We start from the raw sequence: 27,730 nt of genomic DNA, 5'->3' as shown, positions 1-27,730 counted from the left end.
CTGAGACCTATTAATAAAACAGGACACTCACATTTCCATCATACTCACGCTAATCTCAGGCAGCTGTTATCTCTAAGCAGGAAGTGCTTTCCGGGCCCACTGCCGTGCTGACGGGGGCACGTACCCAGTAAACAGGCTGAAAGTGATAAGATAGTTAGTGTTTGAGGGGTGATCTGTCCTCTCCAGAATGTTACAGAACCCTGAGAGTCCAGGTCTGGGGAATAGTCGTTGCTGGTGGCAGCCAACATTGAGAATGGAGTCCTACTAACCCAGGACAAGAGGGCAATGCATGATGGGGACCTCTCTGTACAGATCAACGCTTCTCAGCACTGGTGGCATCCGTGTGTCGGACTATATACGCAAATTCACGGTAAGATCCTGCTTTCGTGCAAACAGGATGAGAAAAATCAGTACTTAGAGGATACATTTTTCTTATAATGTTATAAATGCCTTATAAGATCATAAAATATATTTTATATGGGCTTTTGGTCATTGTCATTTAAGCACTGAACAACTATTTTAAGGAGCTAAATACATTTTTTAAAGATCCCCTTATCTATGTGAATATTAATTTAGTACTCTCTCATGAAAAACTTTCTTTTTTTCCTCATATGAAAGCTTTTAATTCAAGGGGTTTGTAATTCTGAGGAGGAGGATTTTCACCAATTTTTACTAACAAACATATTCAGGGTTGCCTTTACCTCCCACATGGAGAATATGCGATTACTTTAATTACTCTATCTGTGTACTTTGATCGTTTATAAGCTTCTTTCTTGAGCTGTTCTTCAGCTCTTTGTCATTTTCTCTCTTCTTTTTGGTAGCAAATCATCTCAGTATTGTCTCACAAATTGTTGCACTTTTTGACACTGGCGCCCTTTGGCCTTGTAACAAACTGCACATTGTCTGTAATATTTTAAAGATGCTGTCCATTAGACAACACAATCCTGTTTCCTTTCTCAGAACAAAGACAAAACATCAAAAGGCAATTAGCTTGTGTGTGTGGGTGAGTGAAGAAGAAAAACTATTTATTTCAAGGAAGCATCTTTAGTTTGGCCTATTAAACAGATATTTGATTGAATTTTTAATTTGTCTCAACAATTTCCGCGAATGGTCCGAATGGTAAATGGGATTTACATCAAACTTACACCCCATCATCCTGAGTGCTTTTGTCTGAGGCAGAAGCTGGATATAGACTCTTCTGCTCTCGCTCTTCTGCTGTCCCTGCCATGTCAAGCATTTACGTGAGGGCACAGAAGAGATTGTAAAATGAGACAACAGTGCAAACATTCCCTTCAGAGAGGACAAGGCTAAACAACACTATGGACAACAGCATACATCCAATAACAAGAGAGAACCCTTTCAATATCATCTCTATCAGGCTAACACAAGTACAGCAGTTTAACAGCAGAGTTGCATTTCCCCTCTTAATGCACACTGTGTACTCAACATGTTGGTGTTACATTTTAAAATGAGTGAAAAAGAGGTTTTAATATATTAAGCAATGTTAAAGTTAGCTTATCTTTGCCAAACAGATATTGTTTCCCAGTGATGTTAGCTATCTTACTGGCCCGAGTCCTGCTGTGGAATGGAAACTGATTTGCTTGTGTTGTGCCAGCTTGTAATAACAGATCCCCACCACCACTAAATAGTCAGCATGGAGCCACATTCCTGTGGCTGTCCCGATACTGGCATCTATCTCTATTGCATAATAAGGTTATACTATATTGTGAGAATTGCATTTTGGCATCCGAACAAAGCAGAAAGCTCTTATAGAAGGATACAAACAAAAAGTCCCTGGCTCACACATGGGGCATTGACATTATGGACAGAAGGTCCAGAGAGTTCAAGGTTCCCCTTCAGGCCACTCTAGAAGCCCTTTTATTAGAGGTGTCTTGCACATTTGGTTAACTCTTTTATCCCAAGCAACTCACATTGTATTCAAGGTATACATTCTATCACTTGTTACAATGGGAATCAAACCCATGACCTTGGGTGCTACTATCTGAGCTAGTAATTTTTTTAAAACCTCTTAATAGATTTTAGGTCATAGAAAAAAGGGTGGAGCTTTACAATAGCATTCAGTTTTTCTGGTCTATTTACAGATTAATTAATATAACTTATGAATCTGCTATAGCTGATTGTAATTCATGCCTATTCATTATTCATTAGCTAATGTTAATTTACAGAGCTTGAAATGTTGGAAATGAATATGATGTTTGTTTTTATTTTGTGAATGAATGTACATGAGGAAATTTGTCCAGAGATATCTGCTTCTTTAAATTATTTCAGTTTTGGTCACGATGATGTTTGATACGATTTTTTGTTGTTGTTGTTGTTGTTGTTGTTGTAATAATTCGGCTAATGGAAAGATCCAGGATTGATTATGGTTGGATTCCAGATGAGGTGAGCGAGAGACAGTTGTCCACAGAGGTTTATTTTTACTTAAAATGTCAGCCAATGTCGTGGCACGCTCCAGTGAGGGTGTTAAAGGTCATATATAGTTAGCATCGTGGATCCAGTGGTTGAGTCTCAAAGAAAAATGGATGAAACTGTGCAACAATGAATTTCAAAAGAAAACGTGCGAACATGAAAGAGTGAGATTATAGTTTTTTTTCCTCTACCTAATGACCAACCATTTACAAAGTTCATTCCTTGCGTGCCCACTTGTCAGCAGCATCTGCGGAAGAGAATTTGAATGTTTTGGTGACGTCAAGAGACCGCTGGAACTTTGGCAATCATCAGGGCCTGGTAGGTCATTTAAAAGGCCAGTCCCACAGTACGTAGGAGAGAGAGAGAAGAGGGGGGGAAAAATAAGTGGAGAGATAAGATACCCATTGGAGGTGTTTATTTAAGTGGTGTCATGTCTCTGGCACATACCAACAATAGGGTTTGTCTGAGCTCTCTGTTTTGTGAGAGGCACACAATACCTCAGACAAGCACAGAGACAGCAGGGAACAGAAATAGGGTGCAGCAGGATCAGTGGGGCTTCCTCTTTTTCTGCATTTTCTCAGTGCGTGTGACAGGGGCCAGCCATGAGTAAACAGGCAACTCTGGCCTCCTGTATTGCCAAGATGTATGATGGTGGCAGGCTGGAGCACTCTGGAGCTCCATCTGGGACAGTCAAGAAGCCCAATCCCACTCTGATAGGTAGCCTGAGCAATGTGGAGGTCAAGTTGAACACCCTGGAGGGGAAGGTGGAACAGATCGAACATACCCAGACGGAGGTGCTTCACAAGCTGAGTTCATTGTGTCAAGGAATGGAGGCGCTAGAAAGGAGTCTTAAGCAGCAGGGTGGTCAAGAATCAAACGTGATTAAAAATGGCCAGCGAGAGAGCAACAAACTCCCGTTCCTGACTGAGGTCAGAGCGCTTTGTGGCGAAACTGTGGATCTGCTTCATAATCTCAAGCACGAGGGCCAGGAGCAGAGAAAGAAGATTGAATGTATGGAAAGCTCTTTGTCCACACTGGAGAAAGTATTAGGGTATGTGGGGGATGCTTTCCGTAACTCAAAAATAGTGGCGTTCATCCTCAATGGGGTGGTGCCTTGGAGGAAACAAGGCCTTCTGGACAATGTGGAGGAAGAGGTCAGTAAGATCCTGGTCATCCTCTGTTCGAAACAGATAAACAGACAAACACAGTTTATGTGCTATTCAGCATAACAGAGCCAATTATGTAGAATGAGGTGAAATCTAAGCTGAATATTTCCAAGCTGTTTACTACAGCTAGAGCTGTCCCTGAAAATGAGGACAAATTCAAAACAGCCTGCAAAGTGAATAATACCTAATGTGCAAGGTATTGATTGTTTCTTTTAAAAAGAGCTCCCTGAGAACAGAGCATTCTGTTTTTGTTTTTGCTAATCACTTTGTTTTTTCTTTAGGTTATTGCATTAGAGCCTTACAATAACTATATTATTCATGTTATCATTTTATTTAATTGGAAAACATAGAAATTTTTGTGTTGTAGTTGTTGATCTTTACAGTTTATAAGATGTAACTTAGTAATAACATAGTAATAACTATATTACATAATAATAACAACTCATTCATTACAACATTCAGTGCTATATTCAGCTGTCAAGGTCATTTGTGTATATAACTATATAAGTTTCTCCACTATTTATTTATTTATTGTTAGCTGATCTATTCTTGCTTGTGAGCTTGTAACATTTATGGCCAATCTAACCTTTAACCAAGGTTGCTATTTTATCTATGATGAGCCTCGTGTTTCAAATTCCTAGAGCGGATATGTGACTGAGCTGATGGTGACAGAGTGTATGTTAACTCAGCTTTACAATTAGCCAAGCCATAAACCCATACCTTTAAAACACATACTTTATCGAAATGTGAATTTCTCTCTTGAAATGCTCTCAGATACGCTTGTTAGAGGACATATTCCATTTCTTTTATGGTTTAACATTGATAGTCGCTAAAAGTGTTAATTTAAGACTGCAGCACTTTATAATTATGAAGTGAAATTGCTTTTGGATCCAAGTTAAATTGTGCAATAGTTGGCTTACGCTAACTGGAGCCTTTCACACTGTGTGCAATAAGCAGATCAACATCTGTTGTTAAACAGTGTAATTATACCAAACATTTCATGCAGCAAATGCCAAAAAACAGAAATGGACTGTTTTGTCACAAATCGCCTCTTGAGCCGTGCGATGAACATGAAGCTACGTGAAGTGCCATTCTGTAAACAAGTTGACTATTATAAAAACGCTTCACTATAATCAGCATAAACATTGTGTATTGTTATGATTCACACACACCTCATGCATAAAAGATCTCAAGATGCAATTACTCATAGAAGTATCTTAAGTACAACTTCACCAAATGCATTAAATGAAATCCAAGTTTAAGAGAATATTTCAATTTTTTAATTTCTGTTATTTCAACTGTATGCTATTATTACCTACAAAATGTACGTCTGTTTCAGCAATTATAAGAAAGCCGGCAATAAATGAAATAAATGTTTTAATCATTCTATAATGCATAAAAACCAGCAAAAGTATAATATATCTGCAATTCGGATCCACAGAAAAACAAACCAGAAGACAACAGCATTAAACCAAACAACAGTTTCTGCCACCAGAGCACACAGACGGAGGAGATTAAAGAAGTCATTTCAGGTATGATTACATATATCTTAAGCAAATTATGGACTAGAAATGTTTTTATTTAAAAGACAGCTTGTGAAAAATTATATGCCAGAGCTTTTTCCAGCATGAATTTCAATGTACGGTTTTGACAAATGCAGCTGAGACTGAACTCCAGCAGACAGAGGTCACTCGTCCCTCTGGTCCCAGCCTGTATTCTCCTGAAGCCCTTACAGGAGAAAGTGAACCTTTGATACCTGTCGGTACAGGAGAAAGCTCCAAAGCCTTAAAAAAAGCCAAAGAGGTGACAGTGAAAAGCAGAGCACCTTTGCAGTTCCAGACATTTGCTCCTGATGTCCAGCTGGAGACCGAGGAGAATGAAGTGCACTATGTACCCAAACAAGAGACAGACGCTGTGCCAGCTAATGCTGAATGTGTCACTGGAACAACAACTGAATTAGGAAAAGATCTGGCTCTTCAGCAAGAGAGGTGAGATATTCCCACAAATTTCAAAATGAGCTAATTTTACTCCCATCTTGATTTTTAAAAAGGACGTTGTTTGAAGATTTTTCAAGACTGTAGCAATAAGTGTCAAAAATTACTATGTGCTGAAAAGCAAACAAGTTATAATGGAAGACCGAACATTGTCATTGGCCACCTTCGGAGATAATTATATGGCAGTCAGGAGCATAATTGCTCTAATGGACTTTTTTTTTTTACACTTTTCTCCAGCAGATAAGAACTATATAGTAGATTAGAGACCTCACATTTACAAAGTATTGTAATTAACCCTGCTGAAGTGACCAGAACAATCAATTCAGGAGCTGAAGTATAAAACAAAGCTTATGAAGTATAGTATCGGTGAATAATGTTCAGAATAACACCTCTGAACAGTCCAGAAAATAAATATCACAGTCATAAAGAACAGCAATGCACCATTCCTAAGGCACAACCAAACAGTCGTGTTTTTCTCATCAGTCGTAAGAGTTTTAAAGGCAAGAGTGCTGATAATGCAATCGCAAGAGCACTGTATTTTTAATGTGCTAGCCGTGTGTTTTGCAACTGAGACACAAAAGACCATCTGCCTCAAATAATAGGCTGTGTTGTGCTTGTGGGAAGCATAATTCATTAGACTAATGGCCAAGGTCTTGAGATTACACTATGCGGCATTGCGCATAGTGACTGAATGCATGTTGCTAGGCATTATGTGTTTTAGGCCATTTCGTTTCATTCAAAACATTCCAATTAAGGACCTTGTGCTGTTTGGAGGTTTGCCATTGTTCATAGTAGCCTATCATGTGCAGCCACATAATATATCATAGACAACAAACCAAGTATAAAGCCACTTGAATGCCTAATATGCTGATTCTTGATTCCCCTTATATACATATTTTTTAATTGATTACATATCATATCATGTTCTCACATACACTGTTACCTTTGAAAAGTGAATGAAGGGCACATCATATTGTTGTTCTTTTGATTATTCACAGGTCTCTTGAACAGGCAGATGCTTCACAGGTTGGTGAGAAGGCTTCGCTCAAGTCAATAGCTCCTGAACAACAAGTGGAGCCGAAGGATGAGGATCCTCCAAAACAGGCAGAGGTTTCACAGGCCTCATTGAAACCGTTCTTTCCTGGACAGCAACTGGATAAGAATCTGGATGTTCCTCACAAACTTCTGCCCTGCACCAAAGAGCCTTTCAATAAGGATGTTGAGGTTAAGTCACAACATAAAAAGACAGTGGAGAGGGTAACACATGTACCAAAGCATGGAGAGAGAAAGACAGAATCTGATCCAGTTAACAAGAAAAACGAAAATAAATCAATTGAGGAGATTTTGGAGTCTGACCCAATGAAGAACTGTGCAGCTCCTTGTTCACAAAACACAGCCGTTTTTGAGGAAGTAAAAGCAAACTCATCACCTGTGAGAAAAGCCGAGTCACAGCTGCTGATCATTGGTGAGTTAACCTTGTGTTACTGCCAGCTGACAAAAACCATTTCAACCCTCACTAACAGGGAATGGGGATCATGAAACAAATGTATGAATCCAAATCCTTAAAGCTGCATTAGGTAACTTTTGTAAAAATATATTTTTTTACATATTTGTGAAACCTGTCATTATGTCCTGACAGTAGAATATGAGACAGATAATCTGTGTAAAAATCAAGCTCCTCTGGCTCCTCCCAGTGGTCCTATTGCCATTTGCAGAAACTCCATCGCTCCCGGTAAAAAATAGCCAATCAGAGCTGCGGTCAGTAACTTTGTTTGTGTTCAAAATGTAGAAAAATGTATATAATAAGCGAGTACACCATGAATCCATTTTCCAAACCGTGTTTTTAGCTTGTCCTGAATCACTAGGGTGCACCTATAATAAGTGTTTATATTCGGACTATTTTAGATTGCTTCGGGGGTACCGCGGCGGAGTAACCCAGTACCTTTGTGATTCTTCATAGACATAAACAGAGAGAAGTAGTTCCGGCTACGATGTTCTTCCGCAAGACGCAAGCAGTTCTGTTTATTAACCGCTAGAGCGTCAAAAGTTACCAACTGCAGCTTTAACTGTTCCATTAATTATTCTTTTAGTGCTTTTAAGAAATCTGGTAGAAAACGAAAAGCAATTCTATTGTCAAATAATATTTTAATAAATAAAATGTGTAGGTGGCATGAGTGCAATCTGACAACTAGCATTTATTAACAAAATGTTAAAGTGTATCTTTAGCTAAACACTAATCATTTGAACAACAAGTCATTGGCAGTAAGTAACTATGCTGGTCACACAATCAAGGCTGATTTAGTTGTGTGATTCACATAAAAAATAAGGCTCGTAAGAGTTAATTGATTGGGAGTTGGAATACACTTGTATGTTTTTGATTCACTAAACAGAATCAACTCATAGGAGCACAACAATTACAAGCACTTTAAAAGTTTGATTTCAGTCAGGCTAAAGCAGTTCGACTTTTTAATTAAATTAGACATTTTACAATAAAATTAAATGCAATTGCACCAACAAACCTGCAAACTGCGAAATTTTTTGAAACTGCATTAAAGATATCAGCATTCATCATGTCACCGTGCATGCATGTATTTTGTGGGTATGGGAAGTCTCTTAGCCTGCTGGGATTTGTTTTCTAGATGACAGTCCACCTCTTCCAGCCCCGTTTGAGCATCGCATCGTCAGTGCCAAGCAGGTTCCCATGAACACATATTATGCCGTCAAACCCAATGAGGTGCTGGGCGGGTGAGTCCATGTTTTACAGACATTGTTCACCCAAAACTAAAACATTCTGTCATCATTTAATCACTTGTTGTTCCACACCTGTATGACTTCCTTTCGTCTGTGGAAATTAAAAGAAGATTGAAGAATGCTGGGAATAAACATTTTGGTTACCACTGACTTCCATTAACACACTATCAAAGACATTTACCAAAATATCTTCTTTTACATTCCACAGAAGAAAGAAAGTCATACAGGACAACATGATCGTGAGCAAATAATGACTTAAATGGTCTTCAGTGAGTAAAAAACCAAATGAGGATGCCATAGCCTCACAATCACAATTTAATTTGCGTTTGTATGAAAGAATATAAATCAGAATTGTCATGTTTCCAATAAAAAAAGCATGAATTAAGCTTGTTTATATTGCTAAAACAGGCAAAAACATCCACATTTAAAAACCTAATTCATAATATGTTCTCTGAAAACAAGCTTTAATTTCTATCAAGTATTTTGTTATAAGTGTTTTTTTTTTTTTTTTACGCAAGACCAATCTGATACTTGCTAACATTTTTCTCTTGGCACTCTGTGATATTTCATATGCCCAGTTACATCTGACACACTGACAACGGTGCAGCAGATAAGAGTATTAAGTGGAGGGAGGGTTCCTCTCTATCCAGGACCGGTAGATATGCATGCGGGCAATGCCCATGGAACATTTAGCACTAGTTGAAAGACTGGTGCACACAGACACAGGCTCATTTGCACCCCCTCTTCACTTCTCGCTCCACATACAGTATGCCGCAAATAAGCACCGGCTTGTTTTTTGACTCCTCATAGGCAGAGTTTATTTTGGGCAGGTGTTGAGCAGGTCTGTTTGCATGGAACCTTTTTTTTCAGCCAGCAGCAGCCGCCATCTTGACACAAACATGTTATCTCACCCCATGGAGACACAGCAAGTAAATACACAGTGAGAGGAAAAACAGCAAATGGTGACAGATAGCTTTCACAGAGGTTGAAATGATTTCCATAATTCATGAAATGAAATCTGTGCGTGTATGTGTGTTGTTGCAGAGGCCGCTTCGGACAGGTACACAAGTGTGCTGAACTGTCGTCAGGTCTTATGTTAGCTGCTAAGATTATAAAAGTCCGGGGAATGAAAGAGAGGGTGAGTACAAAATATGAATAAACCATTAGTGTTTCAAAAATGTCTCTCTTTCTTTCTTTCTTTCTTTCTCTCCCACTCCAATCTGTCCATCACTCTGTTGCTGTTAAGGATGAGAACATTTCCTTGACAACCACTGACAGTTCTGTGCATATGAGCATATGAAAAAATGTGCACACATTCACACATGCGCTCGCGAATAACGTAATAACACCCATAGTTCCTCAATGATATGAAAGCGCATGTTGTTTCTAATATCTAGATTTTGAAAAAGCATATATTCAAGCAGAAAAACACATTATATTTATACGGTGCTCCAAACATTGAGCTGTTTTCATATAATGCGGAATATAAACATCTTTGCATGGAGTAACATGTATTTTCATCTGTTCCCTACATCCTTCAAGCTTCAACAAGTGCTGCTAATTGCATCTAATGACAGTTCTTCTGTCGTAAGCACTTGCCCTCTTTGCAATGCCATTCCGTGCCCCCCGTGCTGTCATTTGCCAACATTAGAGAGCAGTCGGTTAGGAATGGGGAGGACAGATTATTTTCACTCTCTCACTTCTTAATTCCCGCCATTTGACACAAATGTCAAAAGAGCAAAAGAAGTCAACACAAAATCACACAGAGACTGTATGTACACTCAGTCTTTCCAAGCGCCGTTCATGGAAACATTTGCATTGTGAAATGCTCCTTCTTAGTGACAACATGATGTGCCATTCCTTCTTCATGCGGCGTCTACTCCAAAGCATGCCAGAGAGAGGGAGAGTAGCTTTACATGAAATAACTGAATGCAGTCCACAGAATAGCAGAATAACTGGGGCAGACAATTACAGGTTTGGCAAAGGCTGTCAAGCCCCCATTTTGGAAAATGTTTAAACACTTGTTTTTGTTACCCCATGCCATCATTGTAAATCAACTTCCAGCAATTTAACTCTGCAATTTAAATTCCAAAATAGCTTCTCTCTTACTAATGACCTCTTTTTAACTGCTGCTATTATCCGTTTGGAGAGTATAACAACACCTTTTCATACAGCTTAAAATATAGGCTTTAGACAGCTGGTTGGAAAAGAAATACACTGCAAATCATATTTATTTAGTATTTGTTATGGCACTGTTTTATATATATATATATATATATATATATATATATATATATATATATATATATATATATATGTATATGAATGTATACCCCCCCCCCACCACCACCAATTTTTTTTGTGCTTTCATTCCAGGATGAAGTAAAGAATGAGATTGGAGTAATGAACCAGTTAAATCATGTTAATTTGATTCAGCTGTATGATGCTTTTGAGTCTCGGACTAATCTCACACTCATTATGGAGTGGTAAGTAGACCCCAATGTACTAGAAAGGTTCACTGAAATTTTGACCACTTGTTTTAGAAAAAAAAAGTTTAGTATATATATATATATATATATATATATATATATATATATATATATATATATATATATATATATATATATATATATATATATATAAAGCACATATACTGTATATAGTAACTGTAGTTTTAAACTTTGGACAGTATTCATCAGACCTCATTTGCAAAGCAGATTTTCTCTGCTGGCCTGTTCCTCACATTCTGTCACAAGAACATAGAGCTCCCACACATGCCACTTTACACAGTCATGATGGTGTGTCATCTTCCTGCCTTGTTCACAGATTTAATTCACATTTTTTGATGCCATTGAATTGGCAAACAAACGCTTTTAATTTAATGATGAAATATTTGTGTGAATGTTAATATTTGTAATACAAGACACTACAATAAATTAGGTTTTTTAGGTACCACTAGAAATAAAGAGTCTTAAAATTCATTTTTGTTTTAGCATTAAAGAAAATACTTGAACCCACGTGACGTAAGCCAATTAATGTAATTTTGCCTCTACAAATAGACTGAACTAAAAAAGAGGAATTAATTTGTGATGTTCATTTTGAAATATCTTCCCCTGGTTTGTTTTTTCAGTGTGGAGGGTGGTGAATTGTTTGAGCGTATCATTGATGAGAATTACCAGCTGACGGAGCTGGATGCCATCGTGTTTACCAGGCAGATTTGTGAAGGGGTTCAGTACCTTCACCAGCAGTACATTCTCCATTTAGATCTCAAGGTATACCCCACGCACAGCACTGAATGTTATAATGTGATACTGATGGCATTAGCAGTGCATAGTGTCAGGTGTCTCTATGGAAATAGCCACCAGTGAATCATGTATGTCAACATTAGCATTAGTCTGAATGTCATACATTTTAATTAGCGTACTGCAAAGCGACTTGTCTTGCCGTTAACATGTTGTTTATAGGAAATGTGGAATGCATAGCATATGCATTACCAATCTACATAAATTTGCTTGTGTTTAAGTAAAAGCCTGTTCACACCAAGGACAAGAACGAAAAAGAAAAAGATAAAGTCTTAAAAATCATTCTAAATTTAAAAGTAGCAGTACAGTCCACCCCATAACTATAACGACACAGAGTAATGATATCGCTGGAATCACATCCAAAACAATTTAGTTTTTTTCAGCTAAGGAATGATAAAAACATTGACAGTCGATCAGAGTCCATCCTGCTTTAAAGCGCTCAAAGCATTTAAAGCGACAGATGACAAAACTGAAGCACACACTTACAGTAAACAGAACGATGATGTACAGTGGTGTGTGCATGTCAATATAGTGATTGTTTTAGTTTTCATTCTTGGTGTGAACGGACCTTTAGTCAGGTGTTGGATGTTACTACCCTTCATAACAATATATCTGAATCCCATATTTAGTTTTGAAATACTGAAGTTGTTATTTATATTGTTACAGTTGAAGTATTTATAATCAGTTTTAAATTTAAATCTTATTTATCTTTAATTTTTTTATGGCTATATTTTCTGAAATATAGCCAGAAAACATTTTATGTGTGAGCAGCACAGGGAATCAGATCAAGATCATTGACTTTGGACTCGCCAGAAAGTAAGTACGCAGACCTCCTTGAATTCTCTTATTGAAAAGAAAGCATGTAAATATATTTTTGAAGTGAACAAAAGATGCACTTTTCTCGGTCTTGGATAATTATTTCTCTAATTGTTACTCATAAAATAAAATGTTATAATAATGTGTTTTTAGCTCACATGAAGTCTTTTGATTCACTGTTGTACTAGCACAGTGCACATGGTCTCCATGACTACATTAACTTTCCTCGATGAGTAATCAGGTTTTATATCTTCATTTACTTTGAGCTTTAAAGTTCAAAAGTATTACAACTATCAGAATCCATACAAAATCTATTAAATGTATTGCAAACTAGCATAACGTTTCATTTTGCATATCTTTTAAAAATCTTCATGGGTGGACAAAACACTGGTGTGGGAGCTGTGGTTTATATATATATATATATATATATATATATATATATATATATATATATATATATATATATATATATATATATATATATATTTATATTTATATTTATTTATTTATTTATTTTTTAAATGACTTAAAAACAGTATGAGTCAAGTTCTTGCAAGGGAGTTGTGTGTTTTCTTTATCAGAGAGGGAAGATCATTCTACCACTGAGGCACAGTGAATGTGAAGGTTGGGGAATGGTTTTTTTATATTGGTATTATACAATATCCAAAAACAAATCTGCAAAATGTGTTTGTTCATCCCACCAGGTATAGACCCAGAGAAAAGCTGAAGGTCAACTTTGGAACCCCAGAGTTTCTGGCACCAGAAGTGGTCAACTATGACTTTGTGTCATTTCCTACAGACATGTGGAGTATCGGCGTCATCACATACATGCTGTGAGTACACAATAGCGGCAGTAAGGCAGATCAATTAATGCAGTATTTCAACATAATGTTGACTTATCAGAGAGTTCAATATAAAGAATTGTCATTAAAGAGGCAGAATCGACATTCATGAAATACTGTAAGTGCATATACATTAATGATTTATTTATATTAGGAAGAAAAGCCTCCCTTTCTTGCTATGCTGAATTGCACAGTAGCATACACTCCTGAGTGAAATATCAGAGAGATCAAAAGCCAAATGCAAATGTGATGCCCATGAAAGCTTTAGAGGGCTCATCTGAAAGCATTGAATGATAAAAGAGCACCAGTTCCATACATCTCAGAAAGCATGTTACCAACCCTGCTGCTCTGAAAAACAAAAAACAAAACACAGTATCCCATCTGTGATCCTGTGCCCCCATCACTCTGCTCCCCATGAGCAGTACTGACCCTCTGCTCTGGCCAACAGCAGCCAGGCCTCAATGACTGGATCAATACTAATTACCTGACAGACAGCTGCTGGTGGAGATTTAGAAAGGCTTGCCCATCCAGAGAATATGTGTGTTCAGTATCAACACCCAACGCCCAACAAACCACAGTGTATTCATTTCATTATAGCCTTTTATTTAAAGTAGACACAAACACATAATTGTGTTAGTGGTCAGTTAAGCCACCATAACTATTGTTGCCTTCATTTCGGAGTGTTTATAGACAGTATTGGTATTATGATTGTGTGTCCATGTACTTTTATGTTTATATTATGCATATGTAAATGTATATTTTATTTATGTTCAGTAACATTTTACAACAGAGTTCAAATTTTTTACATTACTTAATGTGTTTGATATCATATCAGCATAGCTAGGTTTTTAGTAATCTAGGTTAATGTTAATTTTTAAATATTGTTAATTCATGTTAATTCATAATAAATACATTTTTATTTCCTAAATAATACAAACAACTTGAAATATTTTAAATGTAAGAGTATTTATAGAATTGAACATTAATGTGGATTTATAAATGCTGTAAATGTTGTTATTGTGTGAAAAAACAAATTAATTTTCTGGGTTATTCACTCCCTTTATGATTTCTTTTTTCAGTTTGAGCGGGCTTTCTCCATTTATGGGTGACAACGATACAGAAACCATGAATAATATTCTGCAAGCCAAGTGGGAATTTGATGCAGAGGCATTTGAGAGTGTGTCAGAAGAAGCCAAAGACTTCATTTCCAGCCTTCTTGTTCCCACCAAATGGTACTCATCCATCCATCATTATTCCACTAATGCAAAACCTTAAAGTACAGAACATATCATAAGTCACGCTTTTTATTGCACATGGGTTATTTCTTCTACTTCTCTAGCCTGCTCTCTCATGGCATTAAGAGCCTTACTTTTCTCTTCCATCTCTGCCCCACTTTGACCTGCTCAGCTTCCCTTAATGCATCCTGACATCAAAACTGAAACCTCTCAAAATGGAGAGCTGTCCACCAAAAACTGGCACAAATAACATATAATTGGCTGGTGACGTAACATGGCCTGGTGCATTTTAGAGCATTTGGAGCTCACTTTCATGTTGCTCTGTCTTAGCTAACCTCTCCCACACAAGGGCTGTATTGCTCAGTTGGCATGAGATAATAGCAGGCTGGCACAGTAGGTGGCCATGAGAGGGCACACTGTCTTTTGCCCACCATCTTACCACAGTCTAGGCAGTAAACGTGATAACAAGGTGCACTTATATGCAGTTTGACACCAACCCTGGCCTTCCTCCCTTCTCTTTATTTGTGGTGACCTCTTCACAGCCCCCGAAACATGCCGTGTGATTCATATCATATCACATTATCATGATGATAATGTAGTACAATCAGCTAGATTATGTCATTCTTACTGGTAAAAATGCATCTATGCAGTACACGAAGCAGTCTTTCGGCTTTGTTGGCTAAATGTTAGCACAAGTTATCCAAACTTACCACAGAGCCTGTCCCAGTACATACATTTTTGAGCGAGTATATGCCACAGGGAGTGAGTGAGTAAAACTGTCCCAGGTCTGAAAAAATGCCAAAGCTCAGTGTCTTATTGTTTAATATCACTTTAAACAGGTATTTGAGGCTGAGCATATCCCATTAATCATCATGTTCAGAAACTCACATGCTCTGAAAGCTGTATATTATAAGTCATTTGGAAGTGAAATGTGAAACATTTGCAACATATTTTTTCGCTTAATTGGAAGAACTAAAATTTATCAATTGTGTTGCCTGTTAGGGACTGAACAGACATCAGGAAGTTTATTTTAGATTGCAAAGTATTGAAAATCTAATTGTCTTTAAAAACTAAAATAAAAGTGTTTTCCATTAGGTAAAAGCTCTACACTTTAGGGAGCTTACTTGAACATTTCGGCCAAATACCGGAGAGTCGTCTGTAAAAAGCACAAATACCACAAATGTGGGTATCGGGACAAGCACAGTTAGCCAAATCTTGGTTGTGTCTAATTTCGAAGACTGACGCAGTGTTTTTCGGCCACATACAGCATTGAGGGTTTCTCAGTTAAGAAAAGTACCCATTGCACTGCAAATAAATAAATCTCAGTAATACGTTTTAGAATTATATTTTTCTCAGTGACATATGCATTCGACAATGCCACCTCTGGAGGGTGCAGTCTTTGAAATTAGACAGTTTGAAATTAAGGGTTAAAGATATTTTAAACTAAACACTAAATATAAAATATATATTATATGATATATAAATCTGTAATAAAGTGACCGTATGCACGTCCTGATTTTGCCAAAGTAAGATGTGTTCCTAAGTCAACATATTTTTGTGACCCTGGAACAACATTTTAATCCAAAGATTTAGTCTTGACCATATCCATACACCTAAACCTAATTTTTTAACCATTAGTACCATAACTATTAGTAACCATAAACTATAAACTGGTTCTTCAAATCTGATTGGTTAATCAAAGATGTTGATCAAGGAACATGTTGCACTTGGTAAAACCAGCTTCTGCGGCCTACCGGTACTTATATTTGTTGATTTCCCGTCTATATGGAAAGTGTTCAATCACAGCATAATGATCCAAACATGTCTAAGGCTTGGAAACAACATGAGTCTTCACACAGAAGGATTTGAACTGTAAACTGCATTTTATGGAACTGATTATTTCTTTGATCACCTTAATGTGATCAAACCTTAATGTGTGTGTTTGTGTGTGTGGTCTCTATGGTAGCAGCCGTATGAGTGCATCAGGGTGCATGAAGCATAGTTGGTTAAATAACCTGGAGGACAAGGCCAAGATGTACAAAGTTCGACTGAAGTCTCAGATGAGGCTTCAGCGTTACGTCGCTGCTCACCGCCAGTGGAAGGTATGGAGTCATGAGTCTGTACATGTGTTTGATTCTAAATGGATTTAGAACCTTTGGTGTTGGAGTATTGTACCACTTAACATTATAACGTGATCCTGTTTATTTTACAGAAACATTTCTATGCGGTTGCTGCAGCAAACAGGTTGAAGAGGTTTCAGCAGAGCAGATCAGTTAGTACTCCAAATTAACCTGGAGGAGCATGAGAGGACATCACAGCATCGCACACTGGGAACATCAACTTCTTGTCTGAAGATTTAAAGTGGCTTTTTAAAGTGTTTTAGATCTTGTTAAAGGTTTTTCTTAATGTATCTTGCTTGTAACACTATTGCATTTAATTCACACGACTTTATCCTGCTTTCACACCAGGAGTGTATGGCATGGATATGCAGGATGTGCTTTTGAACCACATGAAAAAAGCTTTTGTCCCTTCTGTGAAGGCCTTTTTCTTGGGCACTACTGCCTTATAGTAGTATTTAAAATTAAGTGTCTTCATTCTCATGGTTCAGTATTATATACTAGCATTAAAAAACATAGCATGAAAATTTGATGTAGAATCACTGTATTCATCCTATATTTCTGATCTTTGTTAAGCATGTTGATTAGAAATGGAAACGGATTGAGACTCAGCTGGCATGGAGTTTTTTTACTTTACAAAATTTGCATTTAAAACCTTTCACTGGCTGTTCCAGAATAATCTGAATGTTAATATTGTGACTTAAAAATTGCTTTTTTGTGCAATTGCACACAATTCATATTGTAATAGCATGGCAACAAATAGATGCACAAAGGTGGTTTTGCTTATGGTATAGCAAATGGCATACAAGTACACCAAAATTAGCAGGGAATTATAGGGCAGTACTGTTTGCTATTTCTCTGTCGTAACTCATAGTGTGTGCTTATATAGAAATCATTGTATTGTGTATTTTCCAGTGTAATACAGACTGTCACAAATTGCCCAGATAGAATTAGTGTTTATTCAAGAAATAAAAATCCCAGAGAAACTGAGAAAACTAAACTGTGTCAAGAATACACATTTTATTCATATTAAAATCAAACCGAAACTGTAAGCAGATGAGCCAATCCTTATTGAAACAAACGCATAACACCCAGAAGAGCTAACATACACCACCTATGAGATTTTTCAAAGGTGATTCAAAGCAATAGCACAGAACACTGCGAGAAATAAAATCATATTGTCACAAGACATAATCACCCAAATCATGTTGGATCAATCAAACATTAACACGCAAACTAAATGAAGTTAAAATACTACAATCTAAAAATGCGTTATCCAAGTAAGGAACTTAACACTTAGCAAACCTTTATTAAACACAGGCACAATATTAAAGCGGTCATATAAAAAGTAACCATCTTTGCACAGTGAAATGGCAATAAATCAAAAGGATAATAAAAACTGCCTAAATTCCTCTGGAAATGTCCAAATTTGAATGAAACCATGAAACCAGAAGAAGGCAGACAACTACTCTTCGTAACAGAGTATTAAATCCAGCTCAAAGGTCCCGTTGACATTATGCAGAACCATTATTAAATAAAATGGAAACATAAAACCTTACAGAGGTCAAGAATCTAGTGGCTTTGCTTTTAATGCATTTTCAAGGATTTTTCTTTTCCACTCTTCATAATTTTTTGTCTCTTCTTCCTCTGTCTTCTCAACTCGCTCTTGTTTAGGGGATGTTGAAATCTTTCCATCTGGAAAAAAAAGACAAAAACAATAAATAATATTTTCATATCATCAAACATGACATGTTCTGCCTATTATTAAATATTACATATAGAAATATTAATCATCAGTCTTATTACTGAGAGAAAACTTTTTCCAGAGCTTGAAAACATGCTGATGAACCAGAAAAAGTTATGTAAATGTGCACACACTGTATATAAGGGCAGCTGATGTGTAGAAAAATTATTTGTCATTATTTGTGTTAAGCAAATGGCTTTCTTACCGTCTTCTTCCGTTTCTAGTATTTCAGTGAGAGTCTTCTGCCTCTTTTGAGCAGTTTTGACTGGTTTCTCCATAGATGTAGGTCCATCTGAGGGTACAGGGACATATCAGACCGAGGGACCTATTTTAACGGTCTAAAGTGCACGGCGCAGGTGCACTCATGGCATGCCCGAATCCACTTTTGGTACTTTAACGATGGGGAAATGTGTTTTTTTTTTTTTTGCGTAATGTGAAATAAACCAATCAGAATCTCCCATCCCCTTTAAAAAACAAGTTTACAGGGCGAAAATGTATTTTTTCATTTTTACAAATGTTTGTGTGCTGCTGTGCGTCCTTGTTTGTGTAATAAGCAGCGTGTACGTGCATTGTGCACCTGCCTATATGCACATATTACTAACACGCTTTAAGTAACAAAGAAAAAATATTGTACCAGATTTTTTAGACCAGCATGCTTATGGGCACACAAATGGGTGCAAATGCATTTGCTATTTAAACAACTCAGCGCAGGACGGGAAAATGAGAAGTGCGTCTGGCTGAAACACTTGTGCTGTGTCTTGCGCCGGGTGTATGACGGGGCCCTGAAACTTCAATAACTACTTGAGAACAAACAAGCTGCTCTTTGATGCTGAACTGCACAAAAAAAATAAACAGTCTAATTATGATATGTCTGTAGCCATCGCAACCAGTGAAATGGGTTTCTTTATGACAGATCTCTTTGAAGCAATATCTCTTTATTAAAAAAAAAAATAAATAAATAAAAAAAAAGATTAAACGTTGTGCAACTTCAATTACAACATCTTTGTTAAACATGAAAGTCAGACCAAGATCTCCTACAAAAAAATGCTTTTATGCCTTTATTAACTTTAATTAGGCAACGTATCATTTCCCAAAAAGCTTTTGTTTGAAGGGGTCACACTTACTGCAGATCTCCTGTCCGAATTTCTGAAACTGTGTGCACAGCCGGTCAAAGATCCCCTTCTTTGCTCCAGATGAAGAAGCCAATTTCCTGTCAGCTCTGATTTTCATGCACCTTCAAACAGGAAGGACAGAACCAATTTATTTTTCCATCTTCAGTAATGAATGTTAACCAGTTGCAGTTTAGATTTGGAGATTTCTGTGGATTGTTGGCATGCATAAAATCTTTTTGACCCATCTGGGAGCCTTTATTTATTTAATGCACTTCTCATAGCTTCATATTAAAGTACTTATGGCCTTACACTGGCACTATGAAGAGCGTTATCAGGGTCTCAAGAGACAAAAGAGCTCAAAATCTAAATTAATATCTAATGTGATTGTCAAATACACAATCTTCCAACAATTTAAGTATTTCTCAATGACGATGACATTACAGTGTCCTATACTCACTTGCATGCTGCATACAGAGCTGCTGTGGTAAAGAGAGGCTTAGACAGGTCAAGGTCTTGTTGCTGAGCAGCGGGCAAAGTGGTCTCATACCTGCTCCAACAAATACATAATGTAGGTTTAGATCAAGTCATTCGATTAATCTCGACTGCACTGATGCAATGTGAAGACTCACCGCTGAAGGATCTGAGAGGCCACTTTAACTGCTTCCAAACAGCCGTACTGCACTGCAAGATCTCGGAGACCCAGGTTTGACTGCAGGCCCAGCATGCACTCCATAGACTTCAGATTACTGGAGTACACCTTAGGACTCAGGCCGGATAGTTTGATGGCATACTCCTATCCAGCAGAAAGTTGAAAGAGTATTCAGTAAATATTCGCAAGCAAATAGACACACTACTCCATATGCTTATGATTCGTTCAATTACTACATATGCTAAGTTCAATGGTTATTGTGTGAGAAATATTTTTAACAATATTTCAACAATAACAGCTGTCTCCACTGCATGTCCACCACCACAAACTATTTTGCCCAATCTCTCTTTTTGCACAAGTCAATCAGTGGACAATTATTCTTTATATTAAATATGAGATGCATGTAGAAAACTGAATATTTGTTTCCATTGCCAACCAGGCTGTAATTGAGCCTAAATGATCGCAAAAAAAGTGTTTACATATTATTTGTGTACATTTTGGATACATAAAGGGGTAGCTATAACATTAGGTTGGCAAAGCAAACTAATAGGTTATTTATTTATAAACAATTAATTCCAATGAAGAAAGCTAACGTTATTTAATTCAATAAATAATTTGAGATTAACAAATTAATGTTACACAAGTTTCCTTTGATGCCACAGAAAAGAAAAGCAAATAGACAAATACATTGAGATAGCCTACTGGGTGTAACAGTAAAAGATAACTGGCACATATACATATTTCCATTACATAATATTACATAATGTAGTAATTCAAGTGCGTATGTGTGTCACTCTGTACATGTATAACATGTAACTTACTACAATCACATCACACAGTATGGGAAGTGGATCTTGCCTTGTCTAGAGGAAACTTCAGTGAAGTCGCTGCCAACTCGAGGCAGATAATGGCCTTGCTGGTGGCTGTCACAGAACCCAGTCCAACACACTTCACTTGAGATAATCGCATGTATTCCTCTGCTTGACTGAAAATAAGCGATCACAGTTAGTTGTCTTGTTGTTCACTTCAGATTGAACCAAAAAAGCGACTGGTCTCTCTACCCTGTCACACTACACTTACCTCAATACTTTAACAGCTGTTATCCCGATCTTCGAAGCAAGTTTACGAAATAGGTCTTTATCCATTTGTAAAGATGTTTGGATCTTAGATCTCTCTAACCGAAACACAGCAGACTCCTCTCAGCAAACTTTACACACACAAACTGATTTCGCGCGAAAACGAACACGTGTCACTCCAGAGATAAACGTCAAGCCCTTCCATTGGTGGATCAAGAACTGGGCGTGGACAATCTTGTTCGAGTAAAATAAGCATAAACCTTTATACAGTCTGTTATTAACCACTTTTTAGTATTAGTCAATGATAACGTTACTACATATGGCTTAGCGAAGTGCAACGATATTAAATTCTTTTTCTTCAATTTTTAAACAAATATAATGACAGTCCGAGTATTTTATAGTAAACGTGTTTTAATAATTTTAGTCGTCTCTACAGGGCTTGCTCTCTGTCTCAGGGCGTGCTGTGTGTTGTGAGCGAGGAGCAGAGCTCGTCATGAGGCGGAACAGCGGCAGTCACGTGACGCGTCACACTCACGGGGGGTCATCCAGTGTTTCCTCGAACATACCTAATAATCATGGTAAGATATAAACCATCATCGTATTTGTATTATGTGTGCTGGGTGATTTATATGCGCCATTAAGGTGTTTAAACCAGTGATTGTGTGAGAGGGGCACGGAGATCTCTTGGCGGACTGCTACGCGAAGTGAAGATAGCCGTTAGCATTAGCAATTGGGATGCGGAGGCCTACATGCACTTAATCATTCTTGTTTATTTCCTCTGTATTGTTTTATTCTACTAACTTAGCGGTTTGTTATTTGGCATCTGGGTCTAGTAAACTTGCAGCCGTTATGTTTTCCTGTCATTACAAACCACTAATCTGGTGCAAAATTAGCTACTTTGAACTGCTAATTCTGCTAGCTTTAGCCTTGTTATTTCTTTACAGTTCTTTTTACGATGTATCAAAATTATTTTTTCATTGTTATCATGTATCTGAGATACTTTTATATGCAGCGCTTTGCTTATGTGTGTGTTACATGTAGTTGAATAATGGAAATTGTTTTATTAATACGGTGTTTGGTCACGGGTTAAAGCAGACGCTAATCTGTTAAATATTTTACTGATCATCATAACTCTTCTGCAACTGCTGTTCTCCACGTGAAGTATAACAGCCTAGTACTGAGTCGTTTGGGACTTTATATAGCTATATAATCATTGATAATCTCGTAAATACTGGCATTTATTATGCACATTAACAGATTTATGTAATGGCACGGTTTCAGTTCCTCAATTTATAGTTACTGAAGTTTTATTGAAAAACATACTTGGTAATGTCAGTGTCACATGACTTTCTATACTTCATGTAGCTGTACTGTATTTCATTTTAAACTATTTTTGCACAGTTATGCACAGTGGATTTGTGACTTAGTATTTCTAAAATATGCTTAAAATATGCTAAAAGGACAAATCAATTGAAATGAGCTAGGCTGACATGTAATTAAAAATAGCGAGAAACATTTTTAAATATGAACCGCTACACTTGGGATTAAATTTTTAGAGCGGCGATGTATTTTTAGAGCAGCAAGGGGAAAGTTTTTTTTTTTTTTTTTTTTTTTTTTTTTAGCAAGAATGCATTTAATTGATCAAAAGTGACAGTGAAGACATTTTTAATGTTAAAGATTTCTTCTGTCAAATAAATGCTGCCCTTTTGAACTTTATATTCTTCAAAGTGCGTTGAAAACAAATGTATAATAGTTTCCACATTATTAACGTTTTCAATGTTGATAATATGTTTCTTGAGCACCAGATTAGTATTTATGAATGTTTTATGAAGAATCATAGAAGACTGGAGGGTCATTCTGGCTAAAACTTTTAACTTTGGACTTTTTTTTTTTCCTGAAGAAAGACAACCATAAATAGTGATGAAAGCCAAAATAACAAATGAATATTTACTGAGTAATCCACTTTGTTCAAAATACAATTGTATTTATATAGCACAGTAAAAACAACAGTAGTTGACCATCATGTGAGCGGGCGTTCAGTCTTCAACTGGCTGCAAGGAGCTGCCACTGACAGGTCATGTGACCTGCCAGTGGCTGGCTGGCAGCGACAATCAGCTGCCATTTGGGCACTTTATTTGTAATAAGCCTCTATCAAATGTCGACAACATAAAAGACTGGACCCATGAGAATATATTCATAATTATATATATATATATATATATATATATATATATATATATATATATATATATATATATATATATGAAGCAGATTATCTTTTCAGTCTATGTGCCTAGTTTACATTATAAGTAAGTTTAACACTCAAATACATTGCGAATATGGAAACATTTGGATATCTGCTTAATGAGACATGGGCAGTAACCTCCAAATAAATTTAGCCAAAGCCGTTTGCTCGTCTTCGTCTGCATGCATGCACTGTCACAATCTAATGCATTGTATGCTGGGTTGTTTTAAACAAATAGGCTTACCGGAACACAAAAAATCAAGTTTTTCAGAACGGAATCCAGCAGGATCAAATTCATAGTCTAATCATAATAATCACATGAAAATATTTAATGTGAGCAACATTGCTGCAGCAGTGCTGATGGAAGAAACCGGTTCACTTCACTTTGCTTCCTGCGCAGCACAGCCTAGTATTCTAGTATAGTCCTACACTTAACTTTTATTTGTTGCCTACAAAATAATGTTGCTTCACTAAATGTTTAGTTAAAGGGATAGTTCACCAAAAAATCATAATTATGTTATTAATAACTCACCATCCTGTCGTTCCAAACCAGTAAGACCTCCATTTAGAATATTTTAAAGCATCGAAAATACATTTTGGTCCAAAAATAGCAAAAACTAAGACTTTATTCAGCATTGTCTTCTCTTCTGTGTCTGTTGTGAGAGAGTTCAAAACAAAGCAGTTTAGTGATATCCGGTTCGCGAACAAATCATTCGACATAACCGGATCTTTTTGAACCAGTTCACCAAATCGAACTGAATCATTTTAAATGGTCCACGTCTCCAATACGCAAAAGCTGTTAACTTTTTTTAATGTGGCTGACACTCCCTCAGAGTTAAAACAAACCGATATCCTGGAGTAATTCATTTACTCAAACAGTACACTGACTGAACTATTGTGAAGAGAGAACTGAAGATGAACATCGAGCCGAGCTAGATAAGAACCGTTTCTTTCAGACGGGTCCGATTCGAGAACCGAGGAGCTGACGATACTACGCATGTGTGATCGAGTGTGAAGCAGACTGACACACAGAGCATCTGAACCAAACTGATTCTTTTGGTGATTGATTCAGTGCTAATGTTATGAGCGCAGGTAAACCGAAGGATTGAATGAAGGGCAATCATCGCCAATGACGCCATTACGTCGAGCGCAAAAAAAACAGTGAACCGTTTTCTTCAACCGGTTTATTGAATCGAACTGTCCGAAAGAACTACTGGTGATCCGAAAACCGATGCAACCGGTTCTTGACTCGTGAACGAGTAATTCGGTGTTCATCTTCACAGCAGTTCAGTCAGTGTACTGTTTGAGTAAATGTATAACTCCGGGATATTGGTTGGTTTTAACTCTTAAGTTTTTTTTTTTTTTAACTCAAGTTAAAAGTGATTGACACCTGATTCTAGGTTGATTGTTTGACCGCGTCTGTTTGTTCCAGCCTACCACACAGCAGTCGCCCCAGGATGAGCAGGAGAAGCTGTTGGATGAAGCTGTGCAGGCAGTCAAGGTTCAGTCTTTTCAAATGAAGCGTTGTCTGGTGAGTTAAGTACATGCAGGTTTACAGTGTCCGTAACATTGATCATTTCCATAGCAGTGTTATGCTTCTTGATTTTAATAATTAAAGTCAACCTAAATTTGATTGACATTGCCCTGTGAAAGCTGCACCCTTACTCTGTTGATGAACATTTATTTCCTTAATCCAGGACAAGAACAAGCTGATGGATGCACTGAAACATGCCTCAAATATGTTGGGGGAGTTGAGGACTTCTATGCTTTCTCCCAAGAGCTACTACGAACTCTGTATGTGTTTCCATTGTATTATGTGTTTAAATACAATAGCACAAACACATTTGCGATCTTAACATTAAGAATTTTCTAAAGAACAGTTTACTGTGCTGTTATTTTCTTTTAATAGCTTCTGTACATGTCATCTGTAGAGATTTCATTTATTTATTATACCAAATTCTTGTTGTAGACATGGCCATCTCTGATGAGCTGCATTACCTGGAGGTCTATTTGACAGATGAGTTCGCCAAAGGCCGCAAGGTTTCGGACCTCTATGAGCTTGTTCAGTACGCTGGGAACATCATCCCTAGACTGTGAGTATCTTAAGGAAGTCTCCCTAAATACTGTTACTGTAATTTTCAAGATTGTGCCATTACACATTGGCCAACATTGTGACTATAAAATTATGCCATTAGAGCAGTCTGCATCCATTTGTTAATCTTGTTAAGATCCATAATTTCATGAGTATGCTGCACCTACTGTTCAATAGAAGTTAAGAAATTTCCCCTGCGGTTATTATGGGTGGCTCAATAGCGCGATATGCGGAATTACTGAGGTGTTTTTTTTTTTTTTTTTTTTTTTTTTTTTTAAATACCTAATTTATCCTGATTTTGCTGCATACAAAGCTCTATCTTTGAGTTATGTAGCATATATTGTTGTTGTTTTTTAACTGACATAGAGACACATTTTAAAACATTGTTTTTTTTATTGTTAAATGCCAAATAACAACAAGAACATGCGTTTTCCAATGTTCCTCAATCCTTTCAAATGTGATTGGATGAAAACCTTTTACATCGTTTAATTCAGGTGCGAAAAGAATTAATATCTATAGCACATGATCCCAGAGAGATTTGAGGGTGTAGGACACAGTTTGAGTGAGAGGAGAGACACGTCCAGCTTTGTCCGAGAGCAAATGAAAATCTAGGCATGAGTGGAGAGATTCACGCACGTACATTTCGTGCTACAATAATGCACTCTCTATATTTTTCAGTACAAGAACGGCATAACCTTATTTCATATGCATTTGTTGGAGTTTCCCTTTCAAGTAAAAAATTATGGGAGAACAATCCTTATAGTGGGTAAAGAAAATAATCGCTTCCCTTTAAAATAATCTCATTTTGTTGCTTTGCAGTCAGAAATGGAAACAGACAAAAAAACATTTATCTAGCTTTATTTATATAACAACAACATGTCAGAAAAAAAAAACAGTATAACCCCCCTCCTAAAAATGACATGCAAACTCAATCAGGTGTAGCTAATCACCTTCTCAATGGCACACAAAGCCATCTGGCTTTCATCTGTGATCAGCTGTGGTCATTTTGATTAGTTCAGCATGAAAAGAGCTTTCCTGGAGCAATCTTTGGTAGTGCAACTGAAGCAAACAATCAACTATGAGTGGCAAGGCACTATCAAAAGATCTCTGGGATAAAGTTGTGGACCAGCCTCAAGTCAAGAGATGGATGCAAAAAAATTCAAAGGCTTTATCAATGCCTAGCAGCACAGAGAAGCCTATTATTAAGAAGACCCTCCCTGGATCAGGACATCGCTCCAAACTGGATGAAAGAGCCACAGCAACTCTGAAGCAGTTGCAGGAATTTATGACAAATATTTGACCCAAAGACGATGACCCAAAGAACACATCAAAACTGAGCGCACACAGTGATTAAAGGAGAAAAAGGTGAATGTTCTTGCATGGCATAGTCAGAAATCAGACTTAAACCCCACTGACAATCTGTGGAATGACTTGAAGACTGCAGTTGACAAATGCTCACCATCAAATTGAATTGAACTTGTGCAGTTCTGCAAAGAAGAGTGGGCGAATATTGCAAAGTCTAGATGTGCAAAGTTATTACAGACATACTGTATCCCAAAAGACTAAAGGCTGTAATTAAAGCTAAAGGTGGTTTAACAAAATACTGACACAACTCAGTGATTCCGTTTTTTTCTGACATGATGGTATTCTCTTTCACTTGGATTTTGTAAGTTGCAATGAGTAAATACAGCTGGATAAAAACTGTGTCCGTCTTCATTTCAGGCTGAAAAGCAACAAAATGTGATTATTTTAAAGGGGGGTGATTCTTAACCACTTCAAATAAATCATGCAGTTTGATTTACTAAGGTTTTTGGTAGTTGTGCCATTATTCAATGACAAAAAAAGCAGTTTTAACCACTGATCTATATATAACTGGATCGATCATCGCCTTCTAAACTGCCAACAGGCGGTGAAGCCACCGGAAGTGTTCGATCCGCCATCTTACTAATCCCTACCAGCAGAGAGCACCATTGAGTTACATTCAAACGGCTGTCCTAAAATAACTGATTTTGAAGCAAATCAATCAAACGAGATTCGTTTTTATGTTATGTGTATGTAAAATACATCTTTACTTCAGATTTTATCGGCAGTGTTTATGGTCTTTTGGGGCAGTATAAGCGATATATTCAAATCATTTAGGTGGGTGTGTCTGCAGTGCA

The 27,730-nt window shown here is 37.1% G+C and overlaps 3 protein-coding genes across 4 annotated transcripts in view; 2 read left to right on the top strand and 1 right to left on the bottom strand.

Annotated features, from left to right (window-relative positions):
- The first annotated feature begins 86 nt into the window (after nt 1–86).
- On the top strand, nt 87–17,652 carry LOC113051686 (myosin light chain kinase 3-like). 2 transcript variants are annotated; one of them, XM_026215642.1, is made up of 13 exons: nt 87–370; nt 5,038–5,128; nt 5,257–5,584; nt 6,589–7,055; nt 8,230–8,335; nt 9,386–9,479; nt 10,718–10,827; nt 11,472–11,613; nt 12,389–12,459; nt 13,164–13,292; nt 14,381–14,533; nt 16,503–16,638; nt 16,749–17,652. In XM_026215642.1, exons 1-13 carry the CDS (start codon nt 290–292, stop codon nt 16,824–16,826), a joined length of 1,986 nt encoding a protein of 661 aa, XP_026071427.1. In that variant the 5' UTR covers nt 87–289; the 3' UTR covers nt 16,827–17,652. The 2 variants fall into 2 exon arrangements, with proteins under 2 accessions (XP_026071427.1, XP_026071426.1); XM_026215641.1 differs by lacking the exon at nt 87–370 and adding an exon at nt 2,825–3,584.
- orc6 (origin recognition complex, subunit 6) lies at nt 17,594–21,514 on the bottom strand. Its single transcript, XM_026215645.1, has 7 exons — nt 21,239–21,514; nt 21,017–21,143; nt 20,139–20,302; nt 19,967–20,056; nt 19,522–19,631; nt 18,603–18,689; nt 17,594–18,348 (listed from the first exon to the last, which is right to left on the bottom strand). Exons 1-7 carry the CDS (start codon nt 21,301–21,303, stop codon nt 18,218–18,220), a joined length of 774 nt encoding a protein of 257 aa, XP_026071430.1. The 5' UTR covers nt 21,304–21,514; the 3' UTR covers nt 17,594–18,217.
- A 165-nt stretch (nt 21,515–21,679) lies between these two features.
- Nucleotides 21,680–27,730, top strand: part of LOC113051687 (vacuolar protein sorting-associated protein 35-like) — a 31,537-nt gene continuing 25,486 nt past the window's right edge. The window contains exons 1-4 of the mRNA XM_026215644.1: nt 21,680–21,812; nt 24,912–25,010; nt 25,177–25,273; nt 25,449–25,572. Of these exons, the coding sequence (XP_026071429.1) occupies nt 21,810–21,812; nt 24,912–25,010; nt 25,177–25,273; nt 25,449–25,572 (323 nt within the window). The 5' untranslated portion in view covers nt 21,680–21,809. The remainder of the gene's footprint in view (nt 21,813–24,911; nt 25,011–25,176; nt 25,274–25,448; nt 25,573–27,730) is intronic.

The sequence above is a fragment of the Carassius auratus genome, chromosome 32 (genome assembly GCF_003368295.1).
Source record: "Carassius auratus strain Wakin chromosome 32, ASM336829v1, whole genome shotgun sequence".
Classification (NCBI taxonomy): Eukaryota; Metazoa; Chordata; class Actinopteri; order Cypriniformes; family Cyprinidae; genus Carassius; species Carassius auratus.
This window is presented reverse-complemented; position numbering and strand designations above follow the sequence as displayed.

What these genes read in the sequence shown, in the direction of transcription:
- LOC113051686 (XM_026215641.1), top strand. Translation starts at nt 3,033, where the DNA reads ATGAGTAAACAGGCAACTCTGGCCTCCTGTATTGCCAAGATGTATGAT. An exon ending in CTGGCTCTTCAGCAAGAGAG is followed by an intron (nt 5,585 to 6,588) that starts GTGAGATATTCC and finishes GATTATTCACAG; the next exon opens with GTCTCTTGAACAGGCAGATG. An exon ending in GTCACAGCTGCTGATCATTG is followed by an intron (nt 7,056 to 8,229) that starts GTGAGTTAACCT and finishes TTTGTTTTCTAG; the next exon opens with ATGACAGTCCACCTCTTCCA.
- orc6 (XM_026215645.1), bottom strand. Translation starts at nt 21,303, where the DNA reads ATGGATAAAGACCTATTTCGTAAACTTGCTTCGAAGATCGGGATAACA. An exon ending in GCCTCTCAGATCCTTCAGCG is followed by an intron (nt 20,057 to 20,138) that starts GTGAGTCTTCAC and finishes TTGTTGGAGCAG; the next exon opens with GTATGAGACCACTTTGCCCG. An exon ending in ATTCGGACAGGAGATCTGCA is followed by an intron (nt 18,690 to 19,521) that starts GTAAGTGTGACC and finishes CTGTACCCTCAG; the next exon opens with ATGGACCTACATCTATGGAG.